This window comes from Petromyzon marinus, unplaced genomic scaffold (assembly GCF_048934315.1).
Source record: "Petromyzon marinus isolate PM22_M1 ecotype Great Lakes invasive population unplaced genomic scaffold, UKy_Petmar_22M1.pri1.0 PM_Scaffold_97, whole genome shotgun sequence".
Lineage (NCBI taxonomy): Eukaryota > Metazoa > Chordata > Hyperoartia > Petromyzontiformes > Petromyzontidae > Petromyzon > Petromyzon marinus.
The window spans coordinates 102,876-117,875 of record NW_027423707.1 but is presented as its reverse complement, the minus strand read 5'-3'; the positions used below and the strand labels follow the sequence as shown (position 1 = coordinate 117,875).

At 52.5% G+C, this 15,000-nt stretch overlaps 1 protein-coding gene across 1 annotated transcript in view; it reads left to right on the top strand.

Moving 5' to 3' along the window:
* Nucleotides 1–15,000, top strand: part of LOC142923966 (kinesin-like protein KIF2A) — an 81,151-nt gene that overhangs the window by 28,898 nt on the left and 37,253 nt on the right. The window contains 4 exon segments of the mRNA XM_076064998.1: nt 192–255; nt 4,335–4,370; nt 4,373–4,396; nt 4,399–4,418. Coding sequence (XP_075921113.1) covers nt 192–255; nt 4,335–4,370; nt 4,373–4,396; nt 4,399–4,418 — 144 coding nt within the window.

Here is a 15,000-nt window from a genome sequence, read left to right as displayed (position 1 = left end):
TGTTGATGATGGTGTTGATGATGATGTTGATGTTGATGATGATGATGATGTTAATGATGATGATGTTAATGATGATGATGTTAATGATGTTGATGATGATGTTGATAATGATGCTCCTGATGATGATGATGTTGATGATGATGTTGATGATGATGTTGATGATGTTGATGATGATGATGATTCTATCACAGACGATGGGAGGAGATTTCACAGGGAATTCCCAGGACTGCAACAACGGAATCTACGCACTAGCAAGTCAGTCTGTCTCAGAGTGTCTCAGTGTGTCTCAGTGTGTCTCAGTCTGTCTCAGTCTGTCTCAGTCTGTCTCAGTCTGTCTCAGTGTGTCTCAGTCTGTCTCAGTGTGTCTCAGTGTGTCTCAGTCTGTCTCAGTGTGGCTCAGTGTGTCTCAGAGTGTCTCAGTCTGTCTCAGTGTGTCTCAGAGTGTCTAAGTCTGTCTCAGTCTGTCTCAGTGTGTCTCAGTGTGTCTCAGTCTGTCTCAGTCTGTCTCAGTGTGTCTCAGTCTGTCTCAGTGTGTCTCAGTGTGTCTCAGTGTGTCTCAGTCTGTCTCAGTCTGTCTCAGTGTGTCTCAGTGTGTCTCTGTCTGTCTCAGTGTGTCTCAGTCTGTCTCAGTGTGTCTCAGTCTGTCTCAGTGTGTCTCAGAGTGTCTCAGTGTATCTCAGTCTGTCTCAGTCTGTCTCAGTCTGTCTCAGTCTGTCTCAGAGTGTCTCAGTGTGTCTCAGTGTGTCTCAGTCTGTCTCAGTGTCTCTGTCTCAGTGTGTCTCAGTGTGTCTCAGTGTGTCTCAGTCTGTCTCAGTCTGTCTTAGTGTGTCTCAGTGTGTCTCAGTCTGTGTCAGTGTGTCTCAGTGTGTCTCAGTCTGTGTCAGTGTGTCTCAGTCTGTCTCAGTGTGTCTCAGTGTGTCTCAGTGTGTCTCAGTCTGTGTCAGTCTGTCTCAGTGTGTCTCAGAGTGTCTCAGTGTGTCTCAGTGTGTCTCAGTGTGTCTCAGTCTGTCTCAGTGTGTCTCAGTGTGTCTCAGTGTGTCTCAGTCTGTCTCAGTGTGTCTCAGTGTGTCTCAGTGTGTCTCAGTCTGTCTCACTGTCTCAGTCTGTCTCAGTGTGTCTCAGTGTGTCTCAGTCTGTCTCAGTCTGTCTCAGAGTGTCTCAGTGTGTCTCAGTCTGTCTCAGTGTGTCTCAGTGTGTCTCAGTCTGTCTCAGTGTGTCTCAGTGTGTCTCAGTGTGTCTCAGAGTGTCTCAGCGTGTCTCAGTGTGTCTCAGTCTGTCTCAGTGTGTCTCAGTGTGTCTCAGTGTGTTTCAGTCTGTCTCAGTGTGTCTCAGTGTGTCTCAGTGTGTCTCAGTGTGTCTCAGAGTGTCTCAGTGTGTCTCAGTCTGTCTCAGTGTCTCAGTGTGTCTCAGTCTGTCTCAGTCTGTCTCAGAGTGTCTCAGTGTGTCTCAGTCTGTCTCAGTGTGTCTCAGTCTGTCTCAGTGTGTCTCAGTGTGTCTCAGTGTGTCTCAGAGTGTCTCAGCGTGTCTCAGTGTGTCTCAGTCTGTCTCAGTGTGTCTCAGTGTGTCTCAGTGTGTCTCAGTGTGTCTCAGAGTGTCTCAGTGTGTCTCAGTGTGTCTCAGTCTGTCTCAGTCTGTCTCAGTCTGTCTCAGTGTGTCTCAGTGTGTCTCAGTCTGTGTCTCAGTGTGTCTCAGTGTGTCTCAGTGTGTCTCAGTCTGTCTCAGTGTGTCTCAGTGTGTCTCAGTCTGTCTCTGTCTCTGTGTGTGTCAGTGTGTCTCAGTCTGTCTCAGTGTGTCTCAGTGTGTCTCAGTGTGTCTCAGTGTGTCTCAGTCTGTCTCAGTGTGTCTCAGTGTGTCTCAGTGTGTCTCACTGTGTCTCAGTGTGTCTCAGTCTGTCTCAGTGTGTCTCAGCGTGTCTCAGTGTCTCTGTGTCTCACCCCGCCCCGTGTGTCTGTGTCTCCGTGTCTCTGTGTCTCTGTGTCTCCGTGTCTCTGTGTCTCTGTCTCCGTGTCTCTGTCTCTGTGTGTCTCTGTGTCTCTGTGTGTGTGTCTCTTTGTCTCACCCCCCCGTGTCTCTGTGTCTCTGTGTCTCTGTGTCTCTGTGTGTGTGTCTCTGTGTCTCTGTGTCTCACCCCCCCGTGTCTCTGTGTCTCTGTCTCTGTGTCTCTGTCTCTGTGTCTCTGTCTCTGTCTCTGTGTCTCACCCCCCGTGTCTCTGTGTCTCTGTCTCTGTGTCTCTGTCTCTCTGTGTCTCTGTCTCTGTGTCTCACCCCCCGTGTCTCTGTGTCTCTGTGTCTCCGTGTCTCTGTCTCTGTGTCTCTCTGTCTCTGTGTCTCTGTGTCTCTGTGTCTCTGTCTCTGTGTCTCTGTGTCTCTGTCTCTGTGTCTCACCCACCCCGTATCTCTGTGTCTCTGTGTCTCCGTGTCTCTGTGTCTGTGTCTCTGTGTGTGTCTGTGTGTCTCTGTGTCTCACCCCCCGTGTCTCTGTCTCTCTCTGTCTCTGTGTCTCCGTGTCTCTGTCTCTGTGTCTCTGTCTCTCTCTGTCTCTGTCTCTGTGTCTCTGTGTCTCCGTGTCTCTGTCTCTGTGTCTCTCTCTGTCTCTGTGTCTCTGTTTCTCTGTGTCTCTGTGTCTCCGTGTCTCTGTGTCTCTCTCTGTCTCTGTGTCTCTGTGTCTGCGTGTCTCCGTGTCTCTGTCTCTCTCTGTCTCTGTCTCTCTGTGTCTCTGTGTCTCTGTGTCTCTGTCTCTGTGTCTCTGTGTCTGTGTGTCTCTGTGTCTCTGTGTCTCTGTCTCCATGTCTCTGTCTCTCTCCGTCTCTGTGTCTCCGTGTCTCTGTGTCTCTCTGTGTCTCTGTGTCTCTGTGTCTCTGTGTCTCTGTCTCTCTCTCTGTGTCTCTGTCTCTGTGTCTCTCTCTGTCTCTGTGTCTCTGTGTCTCTGTGTCTCTGTCTCTCTGTCTCTGTGTCTCTGTCTCTGTGTGTCTGTGTCTCTGTGTCTCTGTCTCTGTGTCTCTGTGTCTCTGTCTCTGTGTCTCTGTGTTTGTGTGTCTCTGTCTCTCTCTATCTCTGTGTCTCTGTGTCTCTGTGTCTCCGTGTCTCCGTGTCTCCGTGTCTCTGTGTCTCTCTGTGTCTTTTTGTGTCTCTGTGTCTCTGTGTCTCTGTGTCTCCGTGTCTCTGTCTCTGTGTCTCTCTCTGTCTCTGTGTCTCCGTGTCTCTGTCTCTGTGTTTCTCTCTGTCTCTGTGTCTCTGTCTCTCTCTCTGTGTCTCTGTGTCTCTGTGTCTCACTCCCCTGTGTCTCTGTGTCTCTGTGTCTCTGTTTCTCTGTGTCTCACCCACCCGTGTCTCTCTCTGTGTCTCTGTCTCTGTGTCTCTGTTTCTCTGTGTCTGTGTCTGTGTCTCTGTGTCTCACCCCCCCGTGTCTCTGTCTCTGTGTCTCTGTTTGTGTCTCTGTCTCCGTGTCTCTGTCTCTGTCTCTCTGTGTCTCTGTGTCTCACCCACCCCGTGTCTCTGTGTCTCTGTGTCTCTGTGTCTGTGTCTCTGTCTCTGTGTCTGTGTCTCTGTGTCTCTGTGTCTCTCTCTGTCTCTGTGTCTCTGTCTCCGTGTCTCTCTGTCTCTGTCTCTGTGTCTGTGTGTCTCTGTCTGTCTCAGTCTGTCTCAGTCTGTCTCAGTGTGTCTCAGTGTGTCTCATTGTGTCTCAGTGTGTCTCAGTGTGTCTCAGTGTGTCTCAGTGTGTCTCAGTGTGTCTCAGTGTGTCTCTGTGTCTCAGTCTGTCTCAGTCTGTCTCAGTCTGTCTCAGTCTGTCTCATTGTGTCTCAGTGTGTCTCAGTCTGTCTCAGTCTGTCTCAGTGTGTCTCTGTCTGTCTCAGTCTGTCTCAGTCTGTCTCAGTGTCTCTGTGTCTGTGTGTCTCTGTGTCTCCGTGTCTCTGTCTCTGTGTCTCTGTGTCTCTGTCTCACCCACCCCGTGTCTCTGTGTCTCTGTGTCTCCGTGTCTCTGTCTCTGTGTCTTATCCACCCCGTATCTCTGTGTCTCTGTGTCTCCGTGTCTCTGTCTCTGTGTCTCTGTGTGTGTGTCTGTGTGTCTCTGTGTCTCACCCCCCCGTGTCTCTGTCTCTCTGTGTCTCTGTCTCTGTCTCTCTGTGTCTCTGTGTCTCCGTGTCTCCGTGTCTCTGTCTCTCTGTCTCTCTCTGTCTCTGTGTCTCTGTCTCACCCACCCCGTGTCTCTGTCTCTCTGTCTGTGTATCTCTGTGTCTCTGTGTCTCTGTCTCACCCACCCCGTGTCTCTGTCTCTGTGTCTCTGTCTGTGTCTCTGTGTCTCTGTCTGTGTCTCTGTGTCTCTGTGTGTGCAGCTCGTGATGCTTTTGCCCTCCTCGCTCTCCCCACGTCCACTCCCTCCGCATCTACGCAACCTTCTTGAGATCTACAGTGGCAAGGTCACTCACTCACCACTCACTCACCACTCACCACTCACTCACCACTCACCACTCACTCACCACTCACTCACCACCCACTCACCACTCACTCACCACTCACTCACCACTCACTCACCACTCACTCACCACCCACTCACCACTCACCACTCACTCACCACTCACTCACCACCCACTCACCACTCACTCACCACTCACTCACCACTCACTCACCACTCACTCACCACTCACTCACCCACTCACCACTCACTCACCACTCACTCACCACTCACCCACTCACCCACTCACCCACTCACCACTCACTCACTCACCACTCACCACTCACTCACCACTCACCACTCACTCACCACTCACTCACCACTCACCACTCACTCACCACTCACTCACCACTCACTCACCACTCACTCACCACTCACTCACCACTCACTCACCACTCACTCACCACTCACTCACTCACCACTCACTCACCACTCACTCACCACTCACTCACTCACTCACCACTCACCCTCACCACCCACTCACCACTCACTCACCACTCACTCACCACTCACTCACTCACCACTCACCACTCACTCACCACTCACTCACCACTCACTCACTCACTCACCACTCACTCACCACTCACTCACCACTCACTCACCACTCACTCACCACTCACCACTCACTCACTCACTCACCACTCCCCACTCACTCACCACTCACTCACCACCCACCTCACCACTCACTCACCACTCACTCACCACTCACTCACCACTCACTCACTCACCCACTCACTCACCACTCACTCACTCACCACTCACTCACCACCACTCACTCACCACTCAACTCACCACTCACTCACCACTCACTCACCACTCACTCACCACTCACTCACCACTCACTCACTCACCCACTCACTCACCACTCACTCACTCACCACTCACTCACCACTCACTCACCACTCACTCACCACTCACTCACCACTCACTCACCACTCACTCACTCACCACTCACTCACTCACTCAGTCACCCACTCACCACTCACTCACCACTCACTCACCACTCACTCACCACCCACTCACCACTCACTCACTCACCACTACTCACCACTCACTCACTCACCACTCACTCACCACTCACTCACCACTCACTCAGCCACTCACTCACCACTCACTCACCACTCACTCACTCACCCACTCACCACTCACTCACCACTCACTCACTCACCACTCACTCACCCACTCACCACTCACCACTCACTCACCACTCACTCACCACTCACTCACCACTCACTCACCACTCACTCACCCACCACTCACTCACCACTCACTCACCACTCACCACTCACTCACTCACCACTCACTCACTCACTCACCCACTCACCACTCACTCACCACTCACTCACCACTCACCACTCACTCACCACCCACTCACCACTCACTCACCACTCACTCACTCACCACTCACTCACCACTCACTCACTCACTCACCACTCACTCACCACTCACTCACTCACTCACCACTCACTCACCACTCACTCACCACTCACTCACCACTCACTCACCACTCACTCACTCACCACTCACTCACCACTCACTCACTCACTCACCACTCACTCACCACTCACTCACTCACTCACCACTCACTCACCACTCACTCACCACTCACTCACCACTCACTCACCACTCACTCACCACTCACTCACTCACCACCCACTCACCACTCACCACTCACTCACCACTCACCACTCACTCACCACTCACTCACCACTCACCACTCACTCACCACTCACTCACTCACCACTCACTCACCACTCACACCACTCACTCACCACTCACTCACCACTCCACTCACCACCCACTCACCACTCACCACTCACTCACCACCCACTCACCACTCACCACTCACTCACTCACCACTCACTCACCACTCACCACTCACTCACCACTCACTCACCACTCACTCACCCACTCACTCACCACTCACTCACCACTCACTCACCACTCACTCACCACTCCACCACTCACTCACCACTCACTCACCACCCACTCACCACTCACTCACCACTCACTCACTCACTCACCACTCACTCCTCACCACTCACTCACCACCCACTCACCACTCACTCACCACTCACTCACCACTCACTCACCACTCACTCACCCACTCACTCACCACCCACTCACCACTCACTCACCACTCACTCACCACTCACTCACCACTCACCACTCACCACTCACTCACCACTCACTCACCACTCACCCACTCACTCACCACTCACTCACCACTCACTCACCACTCACCACTCACTCACCACTCACTCACTCACTCACCACTCACTCACCCTCACTCACCCACTCACTCACCACTCACCACTCACTCACTCACCACTCACCACTCACTCACTCATTCACCCACTCACTCCACCACCTCACTCATTCACCCACTCACTCACTCACCACTCACTCACCACTCACTCACCACTCACTCACTCACTCACCACTCACTCACCACTCACTCACCACTCACTCACCACTCACCACTCACTCACCACTCACTCACCACTCACTCACCACTCACTCACTCATTCACCCACTCACTCACCACTCACTCACTCATTCACCCACTCACTCACTCACCACTCACTCACCACTCACTCACCACCCACTCACCACTCACTCACCACTCACTCACCACTCACTCACCACTCACTCACCACCCACTCACCACTCACCACTCACTCACCACTCACTCACCACTCACTCACTCACCACTCACCACTCACTCACTCATTCACCCACTCACTCACCACTCACTCACTCATTCACCCACTCACTCACTCACCACTCACTCACCACTCACTCACCACTCACTCACTCACTCACCACTCACTCACCACCACTCACTCACCACTCACTCACCACTCACCACTCACCACTCACTCACCACTCACTCACCACTCACTCACCACTCACTCACTCATTCACCCACTCACTCACCACTCACTCACTCATTCACCCACTCACTCACTCACCACTCACTCACCACTCACTCACCACCCACTCACCACTCACTCACCACTCACTCACCACTCACTCACCACTCACTCACTCACCACTCACTCACCACCCACTCACCACCCACTCACTCACTCACCACTCACTCACTCACCACTCACTCACTCACTCACCACTCACTCACCACTCACTCACCCACTCACCACCCACTCACCACTCACTCACCACCCACTCACCACCCACTCACTCACTCACCACTCACTCACTCACCACTCACTCACTCACTCACCACTCACTCACCACTCACTCACCCACTCACCACTCACTCACCACCCACTCACCACCCACTCACTCACTCACCACTCACTCACTCACCACTCACTCACTCACTCACCACTCACTCACCACTCACTCACCCACTCACCACCCACTCACCACTCACTCACCACCCACTCACCACCCACTCACTCACTCACCACTCACTCACTCACCACTCACTCACTCACTCACCACTCACTCACCACTCACTCACCCACTCACCACTCACTCACCACTCACTCACCACTCACTCACCACTCACTCACCACTCACTCACTCACTCACCACTCACTCACTCACCACTCACTCACCACTCACTCACTCACTCACCACTCACTCACCCACTAACCACTCACTCACCACTCACTCACCACTCACTCACCACTCACTCACTCACCACTCACTCACTCACCACTCACTCACTCACTCACCACTCACTCACTCACTCACCACTCACTCACTCACTCACCACTCACTCACCACTCACTCACCACTCACTCACTCAGTCACTCACTCACCACTCACTCACTCACCACTCACTCACTCACTCACCACTCACTCACTCACTCACCACTCACTCACCACTCACTCACCACTCACTCACTCAGTCACTCACTCACCACTCACTCACTCACCACTCACTCACCACTCACTCACTCACTCACCACTCACTCACTCACTCACCACTCACTCACCACTCACTCACCACTCACTCACTCACCACTCACTCACTCATTCACTCACTCACTCACCACTCACTCACCACTCACTCACCACTCACTCACCACTCACTCACTCCTCACTCACCACCCACTCACCACTCACTCACCACTCACTCACTACTCACTCACTCCTCACCACTCACTCACCACTCACTCAGCCACTCACTCACTCACCACTCACCCACTCCACTCACTCACCACCCACTCACCACTCACTCACTCACCACTCACCACTCACTCATCACTCACCACTCACCACTCACCCACTCACCACTCACTCACCACTCACTCACCACTCACCACTCACTCACCACTCACTCACCACTCACTCACTCACTCACCACTCACTCACCCACTCACCACTCACTCACTCACCACTCACTCACTCACTCACCACTCACTCACTCACCACTCACTCACCACCCACTCACCACTCACTCACCACTCACTCACCACTCACTCACTCACTCACCACTCACTCACTCACCACTCACTCACCACTCACTCACCACTCACTCACTCACTCACCACTCACTCAGTCACTGACTCACCACTCACTCACCACTCACTCACCACTCACTCACCACTCACTCACTCAGTCACTCACTCATTCACTCACTCACCACTCACTCACTCAGTCACTCACTCACCACTCACTCACCACTCACTCACCACTCACTCACCACTCACCACTCACTCACCACTCACTCACTCACTCACCACTCACTCACCACTCACTCCCACTCACTCACCACTCACTCACTCAGTCACTCACTCATTCACTCACTCACCACTCACTCACTCAGTCACTCACTCACCACTCACTCACCACTCACTCACCACTCACCACTCACTCACTCACTCATTCACTCACTCACCACTCACTCACTCAGTCACTCACTCACCACTCACTCACCACTCACTCACTCACTCACCACTCACTCACTCACTCACCACTCACTCACCCACTCACTCACTCACCCACTCACCACTCACTCACCACTCACTCACCACTCACTCACTCACTCACCACTCACTCACCACTCACTCACCACTCACTCACCACTCACTCACTCACCACTCACTCACCACTCACTCACTCACTCACCACTCACTCACCACTCACTCACCACTCACTCACCACTCACCACTCACTCACCACTCACTCACTCACTCACCACTCACTCACCACTCACTCACCCACTCACTCACTCACCACTCACCCACTCACTCACTCACCACTCACTCACTCACTCACCACTCACTCACCACTCACTCACCACTCACTCACTCACCACTCACCCACTCACCACTCACTCCACCACTCACTCACCACTCACTCACCACTCACTCACCACTCACTCACCACTCACTCACTCACCCCCACCACTCACTCACCACTCACTCACCACTCACGCACTCACTCACCACTCACTCACCACTCACTCACCACTCACTCACTCACTCACCACTCACTCACCACTCACTCACCACTCACTCACTCACCACTCACTCACCACTCACTCACCACTCACTCACCACTCACCACTCACTCACCACTCACTCACTCACTCACCACTCACTCACCACTCACTCACCCACTCACTCACTCACCACTCACCCACTCACTCACTCACCACTCACTCACTCACTCACCACTCACTCACCACTCACTCACCACTCACTCACTCACCACTCACTCACTCACCACTCACTCACTCACTCACCACTCACTCACCACTCACTCACCCACTCACTCACTCACACTCACTCACTCACTCACCACTCACTCACCACTCACTCACCACTCACTGACTCACTCACCACTCACTCACCACTCACTCACCACTCACTCACTCACCACTCACTCACTCAGTCACTCACTCATTCACTCACTCACCACTCACTCACTCAGTCACTCACTCACCTCACCACTCACTCACCACTCACTCACCACTCACTCACTCACTCACCACTCACTCACTCACTCACCACTCACTCACCACTCACTCACTCACTCACCACTCACTCACTCACTCACCACTCCCTCACCACTCACTCACCACTCACCACTCACTCACCACTCACTCACCACTCACTCACCACTCACTCACTCACTCACCACTCACTCACTCACCACTCACTCACTCGCTCACTCACTCACCACTCACTCACCACTCACTCACCACTCACTCACTCACCCACTCACTCACTCACCACTCACTCACCACTCACTCACCACTCACTCACTCACTCACCACTCACTCACTCACCACTCACTCACCACTCACCACTCACTCACCACTCACTCACCACTCACTCACTCACTCACCACTCACTCACCACTCACTCACCACTCACCACTCACTCACCACTCACTCACCACTCACTCACCACTCACTCACTCACTCACCACTCACTCACTCACTCACCACTCACCACTCACTCACCACTCACTCACCACTCACTCACCCACTCACTCACCACTCACTCACCACTCACTCACCAGTCACTCACCACTCACTCACCCACTCACTCACCACTCACTCACCACTCACTCACCACTCACTCACCCACTCACTCACCACTCACTCACCACTCACTCACTCACTCACTCACCCACTCACTCACTCACTCACCACTCACTCACCACTCACTCACCACTCACTCACCACTCACTCACCCACTCACTCACCACTCACTCACCACTCACTCACCCACTCACTCACTCAATCACCACTCACCCACTCACTCACCCACTCACCCACACACCCACACACTCACCCACTCACTCACCACTCACTCACCCGTAGCTGTGTTGGTGTAGCTGTGTTGGTGTAGCTGTGTGTTGGTGTAGCTGTGTTGGTGTAGCTGTGTTGGGTTAGCTGTGTTGGTGTAGCTGTGTTGGTGTAGCTGTGTTGGTGTAGCTGTGTGGTGGTGTAGCTGTACTGGTGTAGCTGTGTGTTGGTGTAGCTGTGTTGGTGTAGCTGTGTTGGTGTAACTGTGTTGGTGTAGCTGTGTTGGTGTAGCTGTGTGTTGGTGTAGCTGTGTTGGTGTAGCTGTGTTGGTGTAGCTGTGTTGGTGTAGCTGTGTTGGTGTATCTGTGTTGGTGTAGCTGTGTTGGTGTAGCTGTGTTGGTGTAGCTGTGTTGGTGTAGCTGTGTGTTGGTGTAGCTGTGTGTTGGTGTAGCTGTGTTGGTGTAGCTGTGTTGGTGTAGCTGTGTGTTGGTGTAGCTGTGTTGGTGTAGCTGTGTTGTGAACGTTTGTAGCTGTGGTGGTGTAGCTGTGTGGTGGTGTAGCTGTGTTGGTGTAGCTGTGTGTTGGTGTAGCTGTGTTGGTGTAGCTGTGTTGGTGTAGCTGTGTGTTGGTGTAGCTGTGTTGGTGTAGCTGTGTGGTGGTGTAGCTGTGTTGGTGGTGCTGTGTTGGTGTAGCTGTGTTGGTGTAGCTGTGTGTTGGTGTAGCTGTGTTGGTGTAGCTGTGTGTTGGTGTAGCTGTGTGGTGGTGTAGCTGTGTTAGTGTAGCTGTGTGTTGGTTTAGCTGTGTTGGTGTAGCTGTGTGTTGGTGTAGCTGTGTTGGTGTAGCTGTGTTGGTGTAGCTGTGTGTTAGTGTAGCTGTGGTGGTGTAGCTGTGTGTTGGTGTAGCTGTGTTGGTGTAGCTGTGTTGGTGTAGCTGTGGTTGGTGTAGCTGTGTTGGTGTGGTGTAGCTGTGTGTTGGTGTAGCTGTGCTGGTGTAGCTGTGTTGGTGTTGCTGTGTGTTGGTGTAGCTGTGGTGGTGTAGCTGTGTTGGTGTAGCTGTGTTGGTGTAGCTGCGTTGGTGTAGCTGTGTGTTTGTGTAGCTGTGTGTTGGTGTAGCTGTGCGTTGGTGTAGCTGTGTTGGTGTAGCTGTGTTGGTGTAGCTGTGTTGGTGTAGCTGTGTTAGTGTAGCTGTGTGTTGGTGTAGCTGTGTTGGTGTAGCTGTGTTGGTGTAGCTGTGTTGGTGTAGCTGTGCTGGTGTAGCTGTGTTGGTGTAGCTGTGGTGGTGTAGCTGTGTGTTGGTGTAGCTGTGTTGGTGTAGCTGTGTGGTGTAGCTGTGGTGGTGTAGCTGTGTTGGTGTAGCTGTGTGTTGGTGTAGCTGTGTTGGTGTAGCTGTGTGTTGGTGTAGCTGTGTTGGTGTAGCTGTGTTGGTGTAGCTGTGGTGGTGTAGCTGTGTGGTGGTGTAGCTGTGTTGGTGTAGCTGTGTGTTGGTGTAGCTGTGTTGGTGTAGCTGTGTTGGTGTAGCTGTGTGTTGGTGTAGCTGTGTTGGTGTAGCTGTGTGTGGTGTAGCTGTGTTGGTGTTGCTGTGTTGGTGTAGCTGTGTGTTGGTGTAGCTGTGTGTTGGTGTAGCTGTGTGTTGGTGTAGCTGTGTTGGTGGGTGTAGCTGTGTTAGTGTAGCTGTGTGTTGGTGTAGCTGTGTTGGTGTAGCTGTGTGTTGGTGTAGCTGTGTTGGTGTAGCTGTGTTGGTGTAGCTGTGTGTTAGTGTAGCTGTGGTGGTGTAGCTGTGTGTTGGTGTAGCTGTGTTGGTGTAGCTGTGTTGGTGTAGCTGTGCTGGTGTAGCTGTGTTGGTGTTGCTGTGTGTTGGTGTAGCTGTGGTGGTGTAGCTGTGTTGGTGTAGCTGTGTTGGTGTAGCTGCGTTGGTGTAGCTGTGTGTTGGTGTAGCTGTGTGTTGGTGTAGCTGTGCGTTGGTGTAGCTGTGTTGGTGTAGCTGTGTTGGTGTAGCTGTGTTAGTGTAGCTGTGTGTTGGTGTAGCTGTGTTGGTGTAGCTGTGTTGGTGTAGCTGTGTGTTGGTGTAGCTGTGCTGGTGTAGCTGTGTTGGTGTAGCTGTGGTGGTGTAGCTGTGTGTTGGTGTAGCTGTGTTGGTGTAGCTGTGTGGTGTAGCTGTGGTGGTGTAGCTGTGTTGGTGTAGCTGTGTGTTGGTGTAGCTGTGTTGGTGTAGCTGTGTGTTGGTGTAGCTGTGTTGGTGTAGCTGTGTGTTGGTGTAGCTGTGTTGGTGTAGCTGTGTTGGTGTAGCTGTGTTGGTGTAGCTGTGTGTTGGTGTAGCTGTGTTGGTGTAGCTGTGTTGGTGTAGCTGTGTTGGTGTAACTGTGTTGGTGTAGCTGTGTGTTGGTGTAGCTGTGTGTTGGTGTAGCTGTGTTGGTGTAGCTGTGTTGGTGTAGCTGTGTGTTGGTGTAGCTGTGTTGGTGTAGCTGTGTTGGTGTAGCTGTGTTGGTGTAGCTGTGTTGGTGTAGCTGTGCTGGTGTAGCTGTGTTGGTGTAGCTGTGTTGGTGTAGCTGTGTTGGTGTAGCTGTGTGTTGGTGTAGCTGTGTGTTGGTGTAGCTGTGTGGTGGTGTAGCTGTGTTGGTGTAGCTGTGTTGGTGTAGCTGTGTTGGTGTAGCTGTGTGGGTGTAGCTGTGTGTTGGTGTAGCTGTGTTGGTGTAGCTGTGTGTTGGTGTAGCTGTGTGTTGGTGTAGCTGTGTTGGTGTAGCTGTGTGTTGGTGTAGCTGTGTGTTGGTGTAGCTGTGTGTTGGTGTAGCTGTGTGTTGGTGTAGCTGTGTGGTGGTGTAGCTGTGTTGGTGTAGCTGTGTTGGTGTAGCTGTGTTGTGGTGTAGCTGTGTTGGTGTAGCTGTGTTGGTGTAGCTGTGTGTTGGTGTAGCTGTGTTGGTGTAGCTGTGTGTTGGTGTAGCTGTGTTGGTGTAGCTGTGTGTGGTGTAGCTGTGTGTTGGTGTAGCTGTGTTGGTGTAGCTGTGTGTTGGTGTAGCTGTGTGTTGGTGTAGCTGTGTTGGTGTAGCTGTGTTGGTGTAGCTGTGTTGGTGTAGCTGTGTGTTGGTGTAGCTGTGTTGGTGTAGCTGTGTTGGTGTAGCTGTGTTGGTGTAGCTGTGTTGGTGTAGCTGTGTTGGTGTAGCTGTGTGTTGGTGTAGCTGTGTTGGTGTAGCTGTGTGTTGGTGTAGCTGTGTTGGTGTAGCTGTGTGTTGGTGTAGCTGTGTGTTGGTGTAGCTGTGTGTTGGTGTAGCTGTGTTGGTGTAGCTGTGTGTTGGTGTAGCTGTGTGTTGGTGTAGCTGTACTGGTGTAGCTGTGTTGGTGTAGCTGTGTGGGTGTAGCTGTGTGTTGGTGTAGCTGGTTTGGTGTAGCTGTGTGTTGGTGTAGCTGTGTTGGTGTAGCTGTGTGTTGGTGTAGCTGTGTGTTGGTGTAGCTGTGCTGGTGTAGCTGTGTTGGTGTAGCTGTGTTGGTGTAGCTGTGTGTTGGTGTAGCTGTGTGTTGGTGTAGCTGTGTTGGTGTAGCTGTGGTGGTGTAGCTGTGTGTTGGTGTAGCTGTGTTGGTGTAGCTGTGTGTTGGTGTAGCTGTGTGTTGGTGTAGCTGTGTGGTGGTGTAGCTGTGTTGGTGTAGCTGTGTTGGTGTAGCTGTGTTGTGGTGTAGCTGTGTTGGTGTAGCTGTGTTGTGGTGTAGCTGTGTTGGTGTAGCTGTGTTGGTGTAGCTGTGTTGGTGTAGTTGTGTGTTGGTGTAGCTGTGTTAGTGTAGCTGTGTGTTGGTGTAGCTGTGTTGGTGTAGCTGTGTTGGTG